The sequence below is a fragment of the Sapajus apella genome, unplaced genomic scaffold (assembly GCF_009761245.1).
Source record: "Sapajus apella isolate SASKATOON/1434 unplaced genomic scaffold, GSC_monkey_1.0 scaffold5, whole genome shotgun sequence".
In the NCBI taxonomy this organism is placed as follows: Eukaryota; Metazoa; Chordata; class Mammalia; order Primates; family Cebidae; genus Sapajus; species Sapajus apella.
Genome location: NW_022436945.1, coordinates 35188942 through 35213474, shown reverse-complemented (window position 1 = coordinate 35213474; position 24533 = coordinate 35188942). Strand labels below are relative to the sequence as shown.

Sequence of the window (24533 nt, the reverse complement as noted above, 5' to 3'; positions counted from 1 at the left end):
ATATAATTTACTTTGTATAGCAAGGACCTTTCGTTCTTCTTTTATTTGATTTCTTTTTGTAAATATAAACACCTTGATGGAGAAATGGAATATGAAGCCAAACTTTTTCAAACCTTCATAACCCCAAGTGATAGACAGGTTAAAGGCAATTTTTGTGAAAAAGAAAAGCCAAGCTCTCAAGCCTGGGGATTCTGATAAAGTGATCTGAGATGGAGACTTGGAATTAGAATTTTGAAAATGCTGGCTGGGCACAACGGCTCATGCCTGGATTCCTAGCACTTTGGGAGACCAAGGCAGAAGAATCACTTGAGCTCAGGAGTTCAAAACCAGCCTAGGCAGCACAGGAAGCTCTTGCCTCTAATTCTTTAAAATAAAATATTAGAAAAAAAAAGAATTTAAAATATATTAAAAATTAATAAAAATGATTTTGAAAGTGCTTATCAGAGAATTCTAGTCAACCAGATTGGGAGGTTCCTAATCTAAGCCATTTTCACCTATAAATTTAGTAGGGATTAGGTAGGATTAAATGAAGGTAACAATGATATTTATAGACTGAAAATATTTTTATGAGGAAGAGTCATTGGAAGAAACCATGTCCACGTTAGGCTTTATACCTGTTTATAGGTATGACTTTTAAAACAATGTTAATTTCTAACATTTTATAATGTTCTCATGAACATAGTCTTGGAGCTGGAAAAGACAATCATGACAATCTTGCCTTGTGCCCACATTTTGCCAATGAGAGTATATAAGTGACTTGGTCAGCACCCTACACTACTAAGTCTCAGAATCAGAATTATGACAAAATTTCCTCATTCCATCCAATCAGCGTTCTTTGCATTACACATTACTTCTTACTAGAATGCATACTTTGTATATAGTCAGTATTTGTTCTATTGATTAGCTGGAAAGTATTTTAAATTATGTATGTGATTAAAATAACTTATCCCTTATTCAATGTGTTATTTTTATATCTAGGAATGCAAAGGCTTAAAATAATGTAATAAAGTTTTAAGTCTTAGATCGGCAATGAATTTGAACTATCAGCTGCTCTTCAGTTTAATTAAAATGTGAAGTAGAGAAAACTTGTTTATATGTCTTGACTTTTGACATTTTGCTGTAATAAAAATGGTAACAAATTACCATAATTGAAATTGTTAAAATTGTGTGATAATCCTTGAATTTCCTGGTAGGTGTACCTAGATTTGTGGTATGCACAATAGGATTCAAATTTCTGAGGTAAACAGAGGAAGAAAGTGCTCTGACAACAGTGCAAATAATGCCCCACTCACAGGATACAATGTTGGAAAATTCTTCATTTTCTGCAGTTGGACTGTGGACGGCAGTAAGAATTTTATAAACTGGTAATAATATAAATAATTTAAAAGATGAGTCATGTGGACTATTTCTAAGTATATCATTTCCAAATATAGTGTTCTGTCTTGCTCAGATAGACAGACTAATTCAGACGTCAGGAAAATATTTTTAGTACAGGGCAGTCACAGATGTAGAAACACTTTTCCCACTCAGATCATACAGCAATTAATCTAGCTGTTTAGCACTGGACCAATCTATAAGAAATGCTGCACATGTGGATAGAAAACATGTTTGCCTAGAGATGGTGAGGCTTTTCTAGGAAGCAGAGCCTTCATCTGAATATCAAACATTTAGCACAGAGAATTTCTTACCATGCTGTTAATTGGTGATAAACTGTAATGGGGAAGTATAGTTTGAGTGTGTGTATACAGTAGTACCTCCTGATCTGTGATTTTGCTTTCTGTGGTTTCAGTTATCCGTGGTCAACAATGCTCCAAAAGTAGGTGAGAGCAGTACAATAAGAAACTTTGAGAAGAAGGTAGAGATCACATTCACAGAACTTTCATTACAGTAGTTTGTTATTAAAATTCTACTTTATTATTAATTGTGGGCAACTCTTACTGTGCTTAGTTTATCAATTGAACATTATCATAGGTATGTATGTGTGGAAACAAACATAGCATATATGGAGTTCACAACTATTTGAGGTTTCAGGCATTCAGTGGAGATATTGAAATGTATCCCCATGAATAAGAGTAATCTTTTGTATATTTGTTATACTGTGTTTCTTCCTTAGGAAGCGTGCTTCATTTCAGGTTAGACTTATTCATTCATTTATTCATCCAAATACCCCACAGTAATAACAAAGATACAAATGCCATTAAAGTAAAAAACAAGATGAAAGAAAGGTAAGTATGAAATAAGTGACCAAAACTAGTAATTGTGATATGATTTTCATCTCTCTGGTTTAAAAATATGATTTTCATCTCTCTGGTTTAAAAATCTGTCTCTTATGGATGACCTGAGTTATGGTAAAGAGGTTAAACTTGTGGACTACATGATCAGAACCTCTTACGTGTTGTATGATCTTGGAAAGACTTTTTTGTATCTCAAATAAAATGAGGAAAAAGCAGGAAAAAATGACAAGATAGAGTTTGGCAATATAGATAGTCACTGGGCAAACAAAATTTGATGGAAACTGGAAAGCAAATTAAAATGTTGTGAAAGGAATTATATTAGCTTTCTCTGCTTAAATGAAGGGCTATCAAATATATATATTTGAACTGAATTTAATAAAGGTTTATGAAAACCTTTCTAAATTATGAAAAATAGTTGGCTCATTTAATTTACATGTTTTTGGATAATTAATTTTAAAATTATTTCATGGACATTTGACAACTCTTGACATAAACTGATTTCATGAAATACTTTACTCTTTTGCCAGGTTGCTAGATATTAAATAAAAATCATATTATCTTTATTATATCTAAAATCTGTCAAATATGAGTATTTTTATTAAGAACTGCTCCATTTCAAATCAATACTGATTTTCAGCACAAAGTAAGTTTAAAATAGGTTTAAAAACCAGGTAAACCCAACTATTATCTCATTTAATTGAATAGTTCATTGCAATATAAAGCTAGCATCACAATGGTTATGCAGTCCTTATTTTCTTGAAACTTCACCCAATAATCTTATGTTTTCAGTGCTGATCATTTCTTTTCAGTTTTCATGGTCATTCAGATCAAGCTCAAATTGCAGAGAAATAGAGGCAACATCCTATAAGTAACGTATTTTTTTTTTTTTTTTTTGAGACAAGAGTTTCACTCTTGTTACCCAGGCTGAGTGCAATGGCGCGATCTCGGCTCACCGCAACCTCCGCCTACTAGGTTCAGGCAATTCTCCTGCCTCAGCCTCCTGAGTAGCTGGGATTACAGGCACGCGCCACCATGCCCAGCTAATTTTTTGTAGTTTTAGTAGAGACGGGGTTTCACTATGTTGACCAGGATGGTCTCGATCTCTTGACCTCGTGATCCACCCGCCTCGGCCTCCCAAAGTGCTGGGATTACAGGCGTGAGCCACCACGCCTGGCAGTAACGTAATATATTACATTTATATATGTAATATATAATGTATATATATGTAATATATTAAATGTAATATATTACATTTAATAATGAGAAATATGGATCCAACTTCACTGAGATCAAGAGATGGAACAAAATGACAAGAATGAGGATTTTCATAGAGAAGAAGAGATGGAGGAATATGTTTCTTTTTGGCACAGTATAAATTGTCCGTTGTGTGGAGAAGAAACGTGGATAATTTTTGTAAAAGTGTTCTGAATCCATGAGTGTCTATTCCTACTGTTAATAGCTCTGTGATGGTTAATTTTACTTGTCAACTTGGCCAGATTATGGTACCCAAATACAGTTATGTATCACTTAATGACAGTGACACATTATAAGAAATGCATCTTTAGTCAATTTCATTGTGGAAACATCATAAAATGTACTTATACAAACCAACATACTGAGACTATATGATATAGCTATTGCTTTTAGGCTACAAACCTGTAAAGAGTATCATTGTACTCAATGTTGTAGGTAATTGTAACGCAACAAGTATTTGCATATCTAAACATACCTGAACATAGAAAAATACAGTAAAAATTTGGTATAAAAGATAAAAATGGTATACCTTATAAGGGGCTTATTACTGAAAGCTTGCAGAACTGGAAGTTGCTCTGGGTGAGTCAGTGAGTGGTGAGTAAATGTGAAGGCCTGGATATTACTGTGCACTACCATAGGCTTTATAAACACTATGCACTTAGAATACACTAAATTTATTTCTAAAATTTCTTCTTCAGTAACAAATTATTATTAGCTTATTGAAATTTTTTATAATTTTTTATTACAAATTTTTTGACTTTTTTATAAGAACAGCTTAAAACAAAAACACTATACAGCTGTACAAAGTATTTTCTTTGTGTAATTATTTGGTAAACATTTGCTTTTTTCTATTAAATTTTTTTTGTTTTTTCAACATTTTGTTAAAAATTTAAAAATCTACACATTACCCTACATGGTCAGAATCATCATCAAAATTGTCTTCTACCTTCACATTTTGTCCCACTAGGTCTTCAGGGGCAATAACATGCATGGAGCTGTCATCTGATCTGATAATAACGCTTCTTCTGGAATGCCTATTGAAGGACCTGCCTGAGGCTCTTTTACAATTAACATGCATATGTTACATATACATACATGTATGCAGATACATAAAATATGTAAAGTCATAATATGTATTGCATTATAAAATATATAAAATATATATAACATATAATATGTGTGTGTGTGTATTTTGGTTTATGTATTTATCAAGCCATATCTTCTATCATTTTACAGTTAACATACGTATGTGTTATGTACATATATATATTACAGTTGACATATATATTTGTTATGTGTGTACATATGTGTATGTGTGTGTGTGTATAAAGTACAAAGAGTATAATCCAAAATGACGATAGAAAATATTGTATGGTAAATATGTAAACCGGTAATAACCTTGTTATTTATTATCATTACCAAGTATTATGTACTGTGCATAATTTTATATATTATACTTTTAAACAACTGGCAGCACAACAGGTTTGTTTACACCAGCATCACCAGAAAGATGTAAGCAATGTGTTGTGCTAGGATGATAGGATGACTACAACATCACTAGGTGGTAGAATTTTTCAACTGCATTGTAATTTTATGGAACCACCGTTGTACATGTGGTCCATCATCGACTGAAAACATTGTTATGCAGTGCGTGACTGCATTTATCCAGTCCAGATGTTGCTGTGAAAATTTTATTTAGAAGCGATTCACATTAAAATCAGTAGATTTTGAGTAAAGGAGATTACCCTTTATAAAGTAGTTGGGCCTCGACAAATCAGATGAGCACTTGAAAAATTGAGTGAGGTCTCTCTAGGAAGAAGGCACTCAGGCTCCAGACTGCCTTTGGCCTCAAGACTGAAACATCAACTCTTCCCCGGTTTCATAGCTACCAGTCTGTCCTGCAGATTTTGAACTCTCCAGCTCCTACAATATCACATGATTTAATTCTCTTTTCCATTTCTCTCTCTCTCATCTACCTATCCCTCTACCTCTCCATCAGTCAGCATCTACATGTCCACCCATTTTTCCTGTTGGCTGTTTTTCTGTGGAGTATTGTTATCTGTTACTAACACAAGTCACAGAGTAGCTTGCTCCCTTGCTTCCACCCCAGATCTCCCATGCCAATATTAATGTATTAATATATAGTATGTAACTACATAGTTGTATATTATATAATATGGCATATTAATATATATATATAATATAAAATATATATATAATATATAATATATATAATATATATATATGTATTCCAAACTCTGGAAACTGACCTTGTCTGCTCTATTTTATTGTAACTTCTTAAGGACTGGGAGTTCATTCATCAGGTTTATAAAACCCTACATGTTATATTACTGCATCTTCAGTAGAGTTTAGCTGTTCTGTGAATATAATGTTCAATATTTTACTCTTTGGACTTGTATACAGAATATTATACAATATATATTCTGAAAATATAGTTATATATTTCCAGTATGAAATGCATGACTGAGTATGATGTAGAAAATTAACACATGAAGTACTAGGATTTTCAGTTCATTATTCTCACTGCAGTGTTCAGAATTGTTTCTAGGGACCAGGGTCTGTTATTGGAAATAGATAATTTTAGATAATAGTTGCTAAAAAGCTCTTCCAGATGTAGGATAACCTGTGTATTTGAGGAATGTACATTCCATGACATACAGAAAATATGCTACTTTTTCATTATATATGGCCTGCATTGTTTATTTTCCATTCTGCCCTGCACTTTACTCCCTCTTTGTCTTCTCCAGCCCCCACCATTTACTAATTGATGCAGGAATCAAAATATTTCCTAGTCCTACAAATTTCAGGTTAAATGCAATTTCTGTCAGGAAGTCTTTCTTAGTTTCCCCTAACTAAAAATAATCTCTACTATTTCTATTTCTCTTTATATCCCTTCTACATTTTATTAATTTCCAGTTATATTATGTATATGTTCAAACTAAGAAGTCTTCATTTTCATCTTTATAAACCCAGTACTTTATAAAAGTAATAAAAATGCAAAAAAAAATTTGTAAAAAATTAATTGATAAATGCATATGATGTTATGTCCCTTTGACAATCTACATTCATAGACATAAGAAGAGAGCACAAAGGGTTAGTAGCTGAATCCAGAATATGTGTCTAGTTTTTGAATCTCTCTCATGTATTGTTGATGACTTCAATGCTTTAAGCAACTGGCATAACCTCTTTTCTCCTTATTTTTCTATTTCAAAGGTAGAAGAACACCAAATTTTTTATTTACTTTATCCTGCTAGAATTCAGAAGTTGGTGCTTGTACAATAATTAAGCAAACTGGAGCTGATACCTATATACTTTTACCACTGAAGGTGTTTATTTGTCCTGTGGATTAACTATACTGTACTTTTTCTTCACATGTCTATAGCTCTATTATTTGAATTACTGCTAAAAATTATTAAGTCCACCATTCTGTTCTTGCCATGTGACTAGACACTTTTGGAAGACATTAATGACAGCATAGGAAGAACAAATCAGGATTAATCAAATTTAATGATTAAATTATGCACATAGGTTAATTGCTTTGGCAGGTCTTGAATTTTGTGTGAAGTTTCTCCCATTACTAGAAAGACAGTAATACTGAATTAACTAGTACTTTGAAATGTGAGATACAGTGCATAATTGCAAAATGACAATGTAGTAATGAGACTGCACTATACAGTTATCAATTATGGTTTGATTTTATTAAGTTAGGAATCAAAATGGCTCACTTCACACTTATTCATTAATGCTGTTTTGTCAGCTAACTTGCAAGGAGATACAGTACATTCTGTAAAACACATTGGATGTCAAATTTTAAGTGCACTGTTTCTTATCTCAAAATGTTTATCCTAGAAGCTTTTGTATTTGTTGTTCTGAGTAAATAGAAGTTTCATTTTATGTTTTTCTTTTGCTTACTTCTTATTAAAACCTGTGAATAGGGACATGAAGAACAAGAGCAGTTTGGTCATTTTCTGGAAATTACAGTAATACAAATGAGCAAACAAAACTGGATTTTTTTTTGATTACATGTAATATGACATGGACTTTAATGATCTTATATCAGTGAGGCATTTATTAAAAATTGGCAATTTATAAGGGCTTAGAAGTATTAGCTTCTACAAAGGGCTTATGAATGTCAGATTATCAAGACATATGTCTTTCTCTTCTTGATATTCGATTGAAGGAACAGCTGTGAGTAGAAAACTTTTTCTGTTTCTGATCTGTTGGAAGTCATAAGTCTTCTAATGGTGATTAGCACTTCCAGAATCAAGGATTCTAGAGAAGGCCCTGCCAGCTGCTAAGTGGTATTGACAGCTGCTTTGGAAATCCCAGCCCTAGACAAATTAGTTCTCAAGTGCCACCTTTAATGTCCTGTTAGTTAGGAACACTACAGCTAAGTACAACTGCCAAGTAGCATTACATTCCCCCTACCAACCAATGTTGAATATTTGCCTAGCCACAATCATGAGTGGTATCAAGTATTTTCTGATGTTTGATCTCATGCAAAAATACAACATAATTCTGGGAAATAATGTTGAATAAATGCTCTTTCCAGGGCATTTAGTTTACCATAGAAGGTGTATGAGTCTTCTGTCTGTTTGTATTTGCTATTAAAATTAGATACCATGCCATTAGTGTAGGTTGCACTGTTAGACTGAATGGTTGGTCATTTGTGTCAGGTGAAGAGGCTGCTTCCATAAATTATAACTGATTCCAAAGACAAGACATCTGGTCTTAGATCCAGGCATGTGGAGTGGGGATTAATGACAACTTCAGTGAAGCTGTCCAAGAATTTTTCACAAGGTTCAAGTAAATACACCAGTGTTATTGTATATAAGGTTATCTTGGGTCTCCTAAATGCATGCACAATTTATGTATTACTCCATTAACATTAATCAATAAGATAATTAAACATCTACAGCATAAATATGAATCATTATGAATTATGGGATGTGGTTTGCCTTATGACTCAGCTTGCACTATAAAAACAGTATATCACCAAGGTTGTGGCTATCAGATTTATAAGGCTTACCTGGTTGCAAAAGTACTTTCAATCTGTATTCCACAGCACAGTTTGATTTATGTCATCCCATATTAAGTTGCAAAAAAACCAAAATTTTAATTATTTCCTTCTCTAAGGTACTTTAGCATGGCAATCAAAACTATGTAAAGATGGAGTCATGATGTAAGCATTTTTGTGCACAAAAACTTCATGTTTTAAATAGATGTTAAATATGTAGGTAGATTATTGAATGATTACACATTACTTCTTTATATGAAGAAATTATTCATAATTATGCATGCATATATTTAAGCCCTTATAAAACACACCTCATACTCAATTATATAGTTTTTGGCTTTATTTAATTTTAAATAATTATTATGTATATGCTTTTCCAGAACTGTAAGATTGTTCAACCAAAATAGGTAAAATGAGGTACCCTCTCAATTTATTTTTATATTCCAGTTAAGCAAATTGTAATTTTAAGTAGTCTACCCAGAACCTAGGGATTCTACCTAGCTTCCTATAAATAAGTTGACTTCTGGTTTGTTTTCTAATTAATCTCTCATAATTTTTTTTCCGTTTTTCTTTTATTGGACAAATTCCCAATTATACTTCCACTTCTTATGTTAAATATTTTCCTTCAGGAAAATTGGCCAATTGCTAATATGACATCCAGTACAAGTAATCAGTCCTTCCCACCAGAAGTAACTTATATAATACCTCATATTTTTCAATTTATTTCTTCTTTTAGATATCAAAGTTATATACACACACATGCAAACATACATACACACACATATATATGCACACATATGTGCACACACATATATATATGTATTTTATATATATATTTACTTCCTTTCCTTCATAGCATTAACCGTTGCATTCTTATTCACTTTATTTATTTTAAATGCTTATAATTTTGCAGTTATTTTGTCAGGATATCAAAGGTAGATAATATCTAGTTATCTATTCCCGAATGTTCTTTGCTAATCATGAAATTTCCTAATTACAGTTACTTATTGATTATGGACAAAGGCTTTGCTCCAACTTTGGAACCCATCAGACTTCTTGACAACCGTCATTATATGCATTTGTTATGGGTGGGGACTTCGAGTTTAGCCTGCAGTCACCCAGTTTCCGTATCAACTGCTTTTTAGTTCTGTGGTGTGAGAAGAATTTTTTTATTAATATTATTATTATTATTATTACTTTTTAAAGACTAGTCAAGTGCAGTAGTGAGAAAGGGGGAAACAGTAGAACAAGGAGTTCGATCTGTAACTGACTGTGAACAATCGGTTGAGATAACTCACTACCTTCGGACCAGCTGGTGTGAGAAGAATTATTTTATATTTCTAGTAATACATGTTACTGCAAAGTAATTATTATAGTAGTACATATTTCACAGTGTTGCAATAAGGATTTAGTGACATGACACATGCAAAGCTTTTAACATATGCTTGGCATTTTATAAGTGCTCAATTTCAAACATTTTTTTAAAAGTAGACACAAATAACTGGAATTAACTTTTTAGACAAAGAACAATATAAGGGCTCTTACGCAACATTGGCTAATTTTTGCATCTAGATTTTTTTGTTTATGATTTTTGTGACAAACTCTATGTATAAATTAATATAATGTTAAAATTAAGATAATTTGCTTTTAAGTTTCATGAGTATATCCTACATACTATAAAATTTTAAGTAAAATTTACACAAATAAAATAAAAAAGAATAAAGCCACACTGGGCAACAATAACTACTAGAAATCTTGGATTTTATTTTAAATGACTCGTGCAAAGGAAAAGATAGTTTAAAATAATTGCATTTTTTTCTTCAAAAAGACTGAGTTTAACTGTTACTTACTTTGAGAAACTTTACAATGTAAAAATTCAAACAGCTGAGAGAAACAACTAAAATAGTGGATTTTCTAATATGTTGTTACTCTTCTTCTTATCTTTTAGGAATACACAATAGATATAATTTTTGCCCAAACCTGGTTTGACAGTCGTTTAAAATTCAATAGTACCATGAAAGTGCTTATGCTTAACAGTAATATGGTTGGAAAAATTTGGATTCCTGACACATTCTTCCGAAACTCAAGAAAATCTGATGCTCACTGGATAACAACTCCTAATCGTCTGCTTCGAATTTGGAATGATGGACGAGTTCTATATACTCTGAGGTAATATTGGTTTTAAAATCTGCAGTTGCTCTCATTTATTTTCCATACTAATATTTAATCAACTCCTAATTTTTCCTTTCTCAAAGTTGCAAAGCCAGAAATATGGACCTCCTTTCACATGCTAAAATATAAAATAGTGAAATATTCTGGCAATACTTTTTAAACCTCAAAGATATTATTACGTAGAAAGGACTAAAAACAAAGAGAAAAATTCTCTTATTTTCTTCCTTGGAAGCAGAAGAAGTTGCAGCATACATATTATGATTTTCTTAATCTGCAATGCAAATAATTGAGTAAGATTTTCTCTAGAAACCCACCCTGCTATAAAATGTTATAATATCTAATTTTCAATGGTGTAGTAAAACATTCCTAAGAAAGGATTAAATGAAGGTTGGTGTATAAGGTTCAAGTTTATTTAACTCATTTCCGTGAACATATCTGCTTATAAAGAACCATCCTTCATGGAAAGATGTAATAAATTAAGAGAAAAAATTACCATACTTAACAATTTATAATTGGCTAATCTGTTGTTTTTGCACATGTGTTTGTGCATGGGTATTTGTGAAGATATTGAAGTATGAAATACTAAATGTAAACACAGAGATTATATTGAAGTGTATACACAGGTAACGTAGTTGACTGAAAAGGAAATTGTTAGAATTATCATATTTATATATAAATGTTATAATATTATTACTATGTAATACTTTGAGACTTTAGAATCATTGTTATATTCTAATATGTCACAATCTATTATCATATGACAGAATTTTGTTTTAAAATTAGGCAAGAGATTTTTAATGCTTCAAATGATTTCTTTTTATTTATGTTTTTTTTTCCATCTAAATAGACTGACAATTAATGCAGAATGTTATCTTCAGCTTCATAACTTTCCTATGGATGAACATTCCTGTCCACTGGAATTTTCAAGCTGTAAGTGACAAAACACTTGATAATTTCATAGAATTTTATCCTTAGAAACTGTTTATTTAAAAATGAAATGAAATAAAACAAATTATAATTTTCAAAAGTGAAAATTATATTCAATTCTTTTAGATAAAATAATTACAAATAATATATTTCCTTCTTGCTTTTAAACTAAAAGGCTTCAATTAACGTGTAGTGAATGCATATATTTTACTAAAACATTCTTTATAGCTTCTAGTTTTATTCCAAAGCTATTTGCTTATTTTTATTAAAGGAGTATTGAAGTATTTTTATTCAAATGTTTTTACACAGCCACACATAAAAAAGTTGATTCAAATTATATTCATTTTCCTGGAGGCAAGATTTAACTTTATTACATTAGATTTTGAAATCAGTTTCAAATATTGGCTTGGCAAACAGTATTTACTGCATGAATAGCAAATATTTGAGACTAGTAAATCAAAAATCAAGGTAAAAATAAGTTGATTTTAGTTAAAAAATGATTGATTCATATGAATGTGGTCAGAGCTGAATAATTTTAGTATACAAACCTCATATTTTCTTTCAAGAAAATAATTATAACCTTTCCAAAGCCATATTAACTTTATTTCATATTTAATAACATACTTATCCTCACACATATTTTTATAAAAGTGTTTTTCTAGATACATACAATTGTCTTAAAAACATAAAATGACTTATAAAAATGTGGTTGCCTATACAGACAAATTGTCAGATGCTATTTTCCTTCTTTTAAAATTTGTGGTTTTCACATATCTCATTCTAGAATCTATTAGTGGTAGAGTGTAATATGACAATTAATTCATAAGTATAACCCTACTTTTTGACTTACTAATTTTCCATATATTTTTTGCCTTTTATTAATGATGTTGAAATTTCTTAATGATTTGTCTCATTAAAGCATTCTTTTATATTAATGAGCTATGTACTGCTTTGATTTTTAAACAGCAACTTCGAAATGAATAAAACAGCCAAAGAGCAACAAATGATTGATAGGATTACTCAAGGAAAAGTTCGTATGCAAATAGTTGATAGCAGTTGCTGTACTTCATTCTAGTAGTCATTCTTAAATTTTCATGTGATATTTTTGTGCTTTGATTGTTGTCAATGGTAATTAATCATACATCTTTGTGAATATAATTGGATGTCAATAACACACATATAATAATGATAGCTAATTTTTTTAGACAATCTACATGGGTCCAGTAGAGAATTAAGCCATCTACACCTACTATTTCACAACAAATATGTGTGGAAGATTTAATTACAGTCCCAATTTTAAAAGTCAATATCATAAGATTCAGAGTGGCTATTTGCCAACCATGTTTATTTCTGCCCACACTGCTGTATACTATGTCTATATTCTATTGCCTCTAAAACTTTTTTAAAGTAAAGAAAGAAACTATGGAGGCCAGGTGCAGTGGTTCACGCTTGTAATCTCTGGACTTTGGGAGGCTAAGGCGGGCTAATCACCTGAGGTCAGGAGTTTGAGACCAGCCTGGCCAGTATGATGAAACCCTGTCTCTACTAAAAATACAAAAAATTAGCCAGGCATAGTGGCATGCACCTGTAATCCAGGCTACTTGGGAGGCTGAGACAGGAGAATCACTTGAACCTGGGAGGCAGATGTTGACCTGAGCCGAGACTGTGCCATTGCACTACAGCCTAGGCAACAAGAGCCAAATGCCATCTCAAAAATAAAGAAAAGAAAGAAAGAAACTATGTAAATCAAGATGGCTACACCCCTAAAGAGCAAGTGAAAGAAGATGGAGAAGAGGAAAGACAAAATAGGTTATTAAATAGATCAGCAGAGATGATAACTATTTCATGACTAATATAGATCCTAGTGCAAAATATATATTATTGTGGAAATATTGGATATACTAGTTTTGAAATTTCAAGTTAATTAGTGGATTCTATTTCTGTAATGTGGTAGACCAATCTTTCTGTTGAAAACAAAAATTTTATACAATTGAAATCTTCTAAAAACATGTATGTGATAACAAATGCAAATAACTTTTTAGCTACAAACATCTATATGAAAACTATAAACAAGGAAGGTAAATTTGCAGCCTATTATGACCTGAAGACATTAACAAAACGTGATAATTTCATTAAAGTTTTTCTTTGATGGTATTGTAGGATGGAAGTGTAATAGAATATAATCTCCACATAAAGTTGGGATATAAAAGTCTGGGCAATTGAGATCACATGAAGAATTACACACACACACACACACACACACACACACACACACACACACACACACCCCAAAAGCTAAAAGGGAAGTTGCCTCTGAAATCAGTATACCAGGGTGAAATAATTCTTCTTGAGAGAATCTAATTATGAGTCTACCCTTAAGTAGATTTTTAGCCCAATTTTTTTCACTTGGTTGGTTCAAAAAGTCTTCAAAGACATTCCTGACAGAAGGCAGAAGCAAATATATTTTTTGAAAGATAAAAGGAGATACCTCTGTTCCAGACATCTACAAAGTAGACAAAAACATTTTCAGCACAAATAACTAACAAAGGACTAGAAGCAATGACAACAAAAGCCAAAGTAGACAAATGGTATCTAATTAAACTTAAGAGTTTCTGTATAACAAAAGAAACAATCGTTAGAGTGAACCAGCAACCGATAGAATGGGAAAAAATTTTTGCAATTCACCCATCTGACAAAGGACTTACATCCAAATCTACAAAGAACAGAAACAGATTTACAAGAAAAAACCAAACAAACCCATTCAAAAGTGGTGAAGGATATGAACAGATGCTTTTCAAAATAAGACATTTATGAGGCCAGCAAACATATGAAAAATGCTTATCATCACTGATCATTAGAGAAATGCAAATCAAAACCACACTGAAATACCATCTCCTGCCAGTTAGAATGGCAATATTTATAAAATCTGGTGACAAAAGATGCTGGAGAGGATGTGGAGAAATAGGAACACTTTTACACTCTTGGTGGGAGTGTAAATTTGTTCAACCATTGTGGAAGACAGTGCGGTGATTCCTCAAGAATCTAGAACTAGAAGTGCCATTTGACCTACAATCTCATTACTGGGTATATACCCAAAGGATTATAAATCATTCCGTTATAAAGACATGTGCACACGTATTTTATTGTGGCACTGTTTACAATAGCAAAGACCTGAAACCAACACAAATGTCCATCAAGGATAGACTTGACAAAGAAAATGTGGCACACGTACACCATGGAATAATATGTAACCACAAAAAAGGATGAGTTCATGTCCTTTGTAGGGGCATGGATGAATCTGGAAACCATCATTCTCAGCAAATTGACACAAGAACAGAAAAACAAACACTGCATGTTTTCACTCATAGGCCGGTGTTGAACATTGAGAGCACATGGACACAGGGAAAGAAACATCACACGCTGGGGCCTGTTGGGGGCTGGGGGCCTAGGGGAGGAGTAGCAGGGGGTGGGGAGATTAGGGAGGGATAACACTGGAATAAACGCCTGATGTAGGTGACAGGGGGATTTAGGCAGCAAACGACCACGGCATGTGTGTACCCATACAAGAATCCTGCAAGATCTGCACATGTACCCCAGAACTTAAAGTACAATTTAAAAAAAAGGAGGAAAAATAAGAGAAAATAAAAATAAATAATGGGCAATTGAACAAGCAGTTCCTCAAAGAAGCAGTCCAAGAATCTAATAAACGTATTTTTTAAATGCTGGGTTTTATTAGTAATCAGGAGAATGTGAAACAAAACACACTTCATGGATTAGTAAAAATGAAGAAGGCTGTATATATCAAGATTAATGAGAATGTGCATTCATGTGAATTTTCACACTCTGGCTGATAAGAGAATATGTTAGTGGCCAGACATGGTGGCTTACGTCTGTAATCCCAGCACTTTGTGAGGCCGAGGGGAGTGGATCACCTGATGTCAGAAGATCAAGAATAGCCTGACCAAAATGGCAAAATCTTGTCTCTACTGAAAATGCAAAACAATTAGCCAGGCATGGTGGTGAGCACCTGTAGTCACAGCTACTTGGGAGGCTGAGGCATGAGAACTGCTTGAACCTGGGTGGCAGAGGTTGGCAGTGAGCCGAGATCATGCCACGAACTCCAGCCTGGGTGACAGAGTGAGACTCTGTCTCAATTAAAAGAGAGAGAGAGAGAGACAGAGAGAATATGTTAGTATGTGCTCCATGGAAAAAGGATTGGCATATTGGCACTACCTCATAAAGTTGACATTATATGTAACCCATGACCCAGCTACTCCATACCTAGGTGTATATCCTAGAGTAGCCCTTGCATATACATGTTTGAGGATGCATGTATAACAATGTTACTAGCAGCAATGTTGGTTATAGCCAACAGAAAATATCACAAATGTCTAAAACAGTATAATGAATAAATTTTGATATGTTTTTACAAGGGAAGAAATTTAGCAACATATAACAACGTTGATGACTATCATAATATATTTTAAAAAGATGTTCTTAGACAAGGTAGCATGAGGAAAAAGAAGAAAAAAATATGCAAAATAGTGCCTTAAGTATGGCAATGATAAAATAAAGTCCAAAGTAACCCAAACTATGCTATACGTTTCAAAGATGTATATGAAAAATATGTATCAAAAAGAAAAGATCATCACAGAAATCAGGATAGTTATTACCTCTAGATTGTAAAGAGAGTACTATATTGGGGTGGACATATTGGGTTTCCTATATGTTAGCAAGGTTCTATTTCTTAATTTAAGTAGGTTACATGGTTTATCATTATTTGATTCATGTATGATTATTCATTAAACTATGCTTATTTATATTTATTGTATGCAAATGTTCTATGTTTGGCATATCTTATAATAAAAAAGGAGGAAGAAGCTCCAATAATTTACCATTGGATAATGTTGGTATTACAATGTTATCAAATTTGGATCTTGCTAATCTAAGTATTTTTATATTTTCTGTAGATGGATACCCTAAAAATGAAATTGAATATAAGTGGAAAAAGCCCTCTGTAGAAGTGGCTGATCCTAAATACTGGAGATTATATCAGTTTGCCTTTGTAGGGTTACGGAACTCAACTGAAATCTCTCACACAATCTCTGGTAAAGACAATACTCAAATAGTGAATTATGCTAGCATTAAATCACATTTGTATTTTAAATATATGGATTGAGATTTATATTTTATAGTCAAAATATTTTTTTTCCAGGGGATTATGTTATCATGACAATTTTTTTTGACCTGAGCAGAAGAATGGGATATTTCACTATTCAGACCTACATTCCATGCATTCTGACAGTTGTTCTTTCTTGGGTGTCGTTTTGGATCAATAAAGATGCAGTGCCTGCAAGAACATCATTGGGTATGCCCCGTAATATTATGCTATAATGTCCTAAATTAAAAAAATAATTTAATGTGATAAAAGTTTATAGTCATATTTATTAGAAATATTATTGTAGACTACAATCATGTAAAAATGGACAGAAACCATAGGACAATACCATATTGAAAGAGATATGTACAAAAACAAGTAGAAACTGGAATCGTAATGAACTTGAAATTTTAGAAAATTCTTTCTTTTTTTTCTTCTAATGAAGGCCAAGGGAAGCACATCACAGGAATTGATACATGAAAATCATACATAATCCCTAAATCTTATTTGAGTTGAGATTTTCTACCACTTTTCACCAAGATTTTATTTTACGTTATTGCTGAGTCTCTAATAACCACTGTTTATTTAATGAAGTGTGCGGATGACTTTGAAATAACCTGCTCTTATAATTTGAAACAATGAAAGGAAACAAAATTAAGGCATGAATGGATTTGTCCACTAACTATGCCACCACCTCTGTTTCGACACCCAAGAGAACTTCATTTTCAAGTAGAGACCTATGTGCCTCAAACATTGTGTTTGTCATTTTTATGTGACCTGCATTTTACTATACTTAGATGGAATTATTTATGATCTATCATAGAAATCACATAGAAACTTCTTTGTAGTTAAAAATGGAAACCATCTCACCTTTATATAAGCCAGTGAAGTCAGCTCCAACGGGCAAGTAGCTGAAAGAAACAAGAAGCTCTCTAGCTTCTGTTGTACATAAAATGTGTACCTATTCTGTGAATACTTGAGAGTTGTCTGTACAATAACATCGATTAACAGCGTAGTTGTAATTCATATGTGACAAAACAGACTTTTGCTTTTTCCGTGGCAATCTATTGCAATAATCAAATCATATCACAAAATAAGTGACTAATTATGAGACAGTTATTTTAAAAAAATGATAACCTGCATTAAGGTATTGATACACAAAGAAAACTTGCTAATCAATTGATTGACACCCCAAATCAGTGAACAACATGAATCACACTGCTGATAATTGTATCTTAAAAATATATAAAGGTGAGATGGTTTCCATTTTTAACCACAAAGAAGTTTCTATGTGATTTCTATGATAGATCATAAATAATTCCATCTAAGTATAGTAAAATGCAGGTCACATAAAAATGACAAACACAATGCTTGAGGCACATAGGTCTCTACTTGAAAATGAAGTTCTCTTGGGTGTTGAAACAGAGGTGGCGGCATAGTTAGTGGACAAAATCCATTCATGCCTTAATTTTGTTTCCTTTCATTGTTTCAAATTATTTTACATCCTAAGTTGTATAAATTTTTTTAGGTTCTTTGTAGGCTATTATAACTTAAACATGATATTTTTTGCTTCTATTTTCATATTTTTCTGGGAATGTAAATTATTATAACCACTATGGATAACAGTTTGGAAGTTACTCAAAGAGCAATTTGAATGGATTATTTATACCACTGGGTTTGTATAAAGCTGTATGCTGGAGTTTCATGAAGAGAAAAGCCAATTGTAAAGTCGTTTTTGCATAGATTTATTTTTATTCAATATTAGCATATCAGTTGTAAAGATAAGTACAGCCAGATGTTACTTGACAAATATCTCTTGTAATTATGAACCCTACAACTATTTTAAATATACATACACACACATATAATTGAAGGACAATTTGCTGAACTCAATGAACTCAACCTTGCATGCATGTTACTAAAATTTATCAAATACTTTCTATAAAACAAGCAGTGTTTTTGGTGATGCAGTGTTAACAGTGAATACAATTTTAAAACATTCATGTTTATGGTGTTTACATTTTAGAAGAGAAAACAGGCAATGTAAAAATATAAAAAGCATACAATAAAATTTTAGTGAGTCATGAAGTCTGTGAGGAGATAGCAAAATCAATGTTCAGAAAATGACAGGATGTGAGTGGTGTGATGTTTGCTATTTTATATTGTGGAGTCTCAGTTGATATCTCTGAGAATGTGGCATTTGAGCAGTAACCCAGTGAAGTGTGGTGCTAGCCTGGTGGATATTGAACAGAAAGATATTTCAGGCAGGGAGAACCATATGGTTCTGAAGCCAGATATTTCTGCTATGCCATACTTGGAGTTCAAAAAGATGACAAATGTGGTTGGAGATGAATGAATAGTCATAGAAAATGAATTTGGAAAAGTGGACAATAGTTAGATTATATAAGATTTGTGGGCCATTTTAAGGACTTCAAATTTTATTTCAAATGTGATGGGAGACTATTGTAGGATCTTGAGTAGGAGAAGCCATGGAGAAAATAGCAATGATATTCAAAATGTTTCCTCAATATCCTGTTAACATCCTAAATGTTTTTTATTATGATGGACTCAGAAATATTTTAATAGAAAATCCACCATGTTCTTCTCGAGGTAATCACAGGAATAATAATTGTTAAATTAAATAAATAACTGAAAGCAAAGTTCTGCTTAGTTTTTCTTGTCTTATTAAAAAAGAATATAATAGCAACTTAATAAGTTGAAATTTATTGCAGTCATGGATAATAAAATCAAACTATACATTGGATTTAATATTTTTTAAGCAGATAGGGGACATAATTGTGGAGGCAAGAAACGCTTTGGAAACCTTCTTCGGACTGACTATGGTAACAATGTGATTTAATAAGCTTGTGAGGGAGTTGAGGGAAAGAAAGGCTTGTATGTATTATTTTTTTTTAGCCTTTACCATAACAAAGCCTTTAAAATGCAGATTTGGCTTCAAAATAATTGAAGTAAAAGCTGTTAGGAATAATGGGAGAAATAGACAAATCTGCAGTCATTACTGTTTTCTTATTCGTAGTTGGAACTACAGGAAAAAGTTAATTAAGATATAGACGCTTTGAAAAATAATTATCAACAACTTTACCTGATTGAAGTTTATAGAACACTACACTTAACTTCAGAATACACAATATTTTCAAGTGTATATGGAACATTAAACAAGATCTTACAAATATTCAAAACACAAAAATTTTCAGAGTATATTTTCTAACAAAAAAGGAAGTAAATTAAAAATTAATAAAAAATGTAACTGATAATGTCCTAGTATATTTTAAAATTTTAAAAACAGACAAATAATTAAATTAGGTATGTTTGTATATTTACTACAAGTACAAAGCAAAATATTAGTTTTTTGTTTAATGAGAGACACAGAACAGTTGATAAACTTTGTTAAGAACACCGAGCTAATTAAGAGATTGAACTTAAATTTGTCCTATAATTCCAAATTCGTCACAACTGTGTCACCTTAATGTTTTCTCTAATCCTAAGAAGTGATAAAAGTGAAGCGATAGGTGTGTGATTAGAATCGTCAGGGTATGTTTCAGTGGAGACATGAGGGGAAGGGGTGGTTATTATTGCCTTCACTATACCAAAGAGACTCTGTTGCTGCAGCTCTTTTTGATTTACTTTTCATCATAGATGTTGTCATTCTATAAATATTGGTCAAATTAATAAGCATTTAGCTTATATTTTAGTACATTTAAGAGAGCAAAGAATTCCACTAATGGGACCATATTTGCTGGGGAAAAGAATGAGAATTATGTAAGTTTAGATTTAAAAATTAGAGCATGTGCATATGTAATTTAGGGGACATTAGATTAATTGTGGTAAGAACCACACAAAGACTGATGAGAGACAAACCCCTTCAAGGATACACATACAGGGGTGGGGCCTTGGAGGACTTCCCAATTATACATTCTGACTTCTCAAAAATAAAAGGATTTACTCTGTGCTTTCAAAACAGTATTCCCTTGATAAAACTGTGCCAGCATTCCTCGCTTAAACATTGAGATTAAAAAGTAGCTATGCCAAAGTTTGTTCCCATCCTATGCACAATGAAATGCCAGCAATTCTGGTTATGGAAATAGTTTCTGCAGAGGCAGAAGTGGAGAGTTTCCGAGGTCCTTTGGAAAGCCACATCCCTGTATCCTGGAGCCCAAGGGCAGGGTGTGTGTACAAACTGCTAACCCAAGTGTGTCAGCCTTGACTCGAAGACAAATTATTCTGGGCATTCGCACGAATTCCACTCAAGCAATCTTTCTGTACAATATAGCTTATAATAAGACTTCACTAAAATAGATTTTACCATTTGTGGTTATTGGAAGAGACAAAATCAAAGTTTTCCCTTTTTACCTCAGAGACAATTGTTTCCATAGAAAATTAAAGCTGTTTACAAAATTATATGGGAAATTTTACTTAGTTTCATAAACGACTTAAGACATTATCTTCAGTGTGACTCCAAATAATAAATTTCAATTTAAGGGAAAAAAGTAGGTTTAACTCAAGTTGTTATAAAACCAAAAGCTTTGTTAGTTTGGATTAATTTTGACTATATGTATGGTGGGAAATGTCAAATCACTGTCACTTCAATTAGAAGAATTTCTGTTGCTTATGTGAAAGTCTAGGGCTAGGTATTTCAAGGCGATACATTACAGTATGAGAGATTCAGTCTCCTTCTAGCTTTCTCCTGTATTGTAATTTTAATTCTCAAGATTATCTAATATTTTAGATAGTTGCTGTTGGTCTGGCCATTGTATTCCAACAGAAGGTAATGAGAAGGAAAGAAAGGCATTCCTTGTCTCTTTAATGCTGTCTTTAGGATACTGTGTTGCTTACATTCTTGACTTGGTTCTCTTTGGCTAGACCTCAGCCTGTGGCCACACTTGGTGCAGAGAGATGGCAAATAAAGTTGTTCTGGGCAACCAGAGACCAGCTAAATATTTGATGTTCCATTACAGTGGAGGAAGGAAGGAAAGAATATTGGGAGTCAACTTGCAGCCTGAGTAATTTAAATGATTAGCACTCACAGAAACAAAGAGCACTTTGGACACAATATAGTTATGGCTACCAATAATTCATTCTGTTCATTCTGTAAATTACTAGTACTCATATTTTTTTCTTTTCATTGTTTATTTTTACTCACAATATTGCCAAATCGGATGGAAGAATATAATGTGTTCTATTATTTTTCATTTTCTATTTTGTTTTCTTTCTCCATAGGTATCACTACAGTTCTGACTATGACAACCCTGAGTACAATTGCCAGAAAGTCTTTACCTAAGGTTTCTTATGTGACTGCGATGGATCTTTTTGTTTCTGTTTGTTTCATTTTTGTTTTTGCAGCCTTGATGGAATATGGAACCTTACATTACTTTACCAGCAACAAAAGAGGAAAGACTGCTACTAAAGACCGAAAGCCAAAAAATAAAGCCTCGGTATGTTAAAAAGAAAAATCTCTATTTTATAAACACCAACTTACTTAGTGATACTGTTTTGAATATTCATGTGATTGTTTAAAGAAACAGGGATGCTTGAGACCCGTAACCAAAGACAAATAAAGCTAAGATGAAACTAGAGTACCTAACATTGCTCACCAAGAAAAGTGTATTTCTGTTTTTTAAATATCTCCCATTGAATCACCTGTGTAAAAAGTGATTTGCCATGCTCTGAATTTTCCCACAAGTGGTAGATTCTTTTACCTCAAACATTATTTGTGATTTACCTGTGATTTGATATTTGTGTTAGGATTTGCATTTCTAACAAAATTACCTTACTTTTAGTGATGAAGATTCGCCTTTAATGTTAGTATCCAACTGTGTTTGAAAGTCATGATCACAAAGCTTTCTGTTTTTGTATATTTGTTCTATTTTACTCTCATATTTCAATTATATTTTTACCTTAACTTATATTGCATCAAGTTTAATACATTAAAATGGATTCTACTGAGTCTAATATAGTCATGGATGGGATGATTGACTATGATTTTTTTATATTATCAATTATAGCAACCTGAAAGTAATATCTAACCCTTATTGAATGTTCCAGACACTCCAATGATTTCATGTAGGCTTAGAGCAACCCTCTAAGTAGAAATTCAATGATTTGCACAAGGACATCCTTAGTAAGTCAAAGAGCCAAGACTCAGACTTGGGTCTTTTTTGGTGCCAGAGCTCAAGTTTTGACCCTTCCTTTATATAACCTATTCTCACAAGGCTGAGAAAAGTAGATGTTTATTTTTTTAAATTAACAACAACAACAACAACGAAAACAATTTCAGTAAATGCTTTCAAAGATTTGTTGCAAAATACGCAGATAAATGAGAATTGTATCAGACAGCTATGCTTGAGTGGCAAGCTTGGAAGCCTACCATAATGTATATATAATGAGTTTTCCATGTTAACTAACTTTGTAAGTTCTAGGAGTCAGTGCATTTTTCCCTCCTCATTTTTTCCATTGGTTTCTTCATAAAACTCTGCTATACTTTTAAGTTATGTTTTACTTTTCATGATATATTCCAAGGTCAAAACCTGGTATATTTTGCTTTCAGATACCCACAATATTCTCAGAAAGCAGAGCACATTGCTGGCAGTACAAATTTGACAGCTTGCATTGTAGAATTAGGCCATGACTCCCTCAACTTGACTTATCTGTAGGATATATTTTGGCTCCTAAATGCACAAGTCAGAAGGCAATGATGTCAACTGTAATATCCATTGTTAAATTTTTATATACAGAAAAAATGAAGGCTTTCTACTATTTTCCTTTCATCAAAGTCATGCATCTTCTCTGAATTTTCCATTTTATCATTTACTCACCTATGTTTAATTATTATCTTGGAAGTTTTATTTCTGGAAATTTTGAATGGAAGTTTAAAATAAAAATAACTAAGATAGAGGCCAGGCAATATAAAAATCTCACATGGATTCTCTAATTTCACTCTAAGAATAAATAATTTAGATACCACTATATTATCAAAGGACACAACCAAAACATGGCTACTCTAGAACCGTAGATAACCAGTTTGGCTGCAGCTCATGTACACTCAGCCACAGTTCCAATGCCACATTTACTCAAGGGAGCTTGATTATTTGAGTATAGATTTTAACCTTATGATGTGATTCAATCATTCATTTATCAAACATTTATTACGGTCTTCCATAATCTAAGCATTGTTCTAGAATAGTTACTTTTTTAATCTGTATGTTATGCCTTTAAAATTTAGCATTACCTGAGGTCACAAACCGCTAATTATGGAAAGGTAAAGAATAAAAATCAAATGATAGTATTGAAATACTAAGTGGCAAATAGCAAGAGTTAAATTGAATTATTATAATTAACTACTTGAGTACCAAAAATATTTTATGAAGTTTGACAATCTCTTTTCTTTGTTCAATTATGTGCTTTATGAGCTCTTTCAATCCTAAATGATATTTTGAGTGAAAAACCAGAATCAGTAATCAAATTTGACTCCTGGCATGGTTCAGTGTACAGCCATATGGTCTTGCTAATCAGGGAAATCAGAATGTACTTTTATGAGGAATAGGCAGCTCCGTTTGCTGTTGTCTAAAATCACCTACTTAAAGGCTTTCTGGAATTTATGTTTTACTTTTCTTGCAAGATGTTGTAGCATCTTGGCATTAAGCTTGTGTTAACTATTTGTGATTTCACTCCTCCCTCCGCCTTTCTCTTTCTCTTTTGTTTAATTGCCCCACTTTCTTTATTAGGCTCAAAA

The 24533-nt window shown here is 32.4% G+C and overlaps 1 protein-coding gene across 3 annotated transcripts in view; it reads left to right on the top strand.

The window, feature by feature from the left end:
• The window catches only part of GABRG1 (gamma-aminobutyric acid type A receptor subunit gamma1), a 94318-nt gene that overhangs the window by 49886 nt on the left and 19899 nt on the right, over positions 1–24533 (top strand). For all 3 annotated transcript variants that reach the window (XM_032274079.1, XM_032274078.1, XM_032274077.1), the window contains exons 4-8: positions 10475–10695; positions 11546–11628; positions 16596–16733; positions 16841–16993; positions 22022–22236. In XM_032274079.1, coding sequence (XP_032129970.1) covers positions 10475–10695; positions 11546–11628; positions 16596–16733; positions 16841–16993; positions 22022–22236 — 810 coding nt within the window. The remainder of the gene's footprint in view (positions 1–10474; positions 10696–11545; positions 11629–16595; positions 16734–16840; positions 16994–22021; positions 22237–24533) is intronic.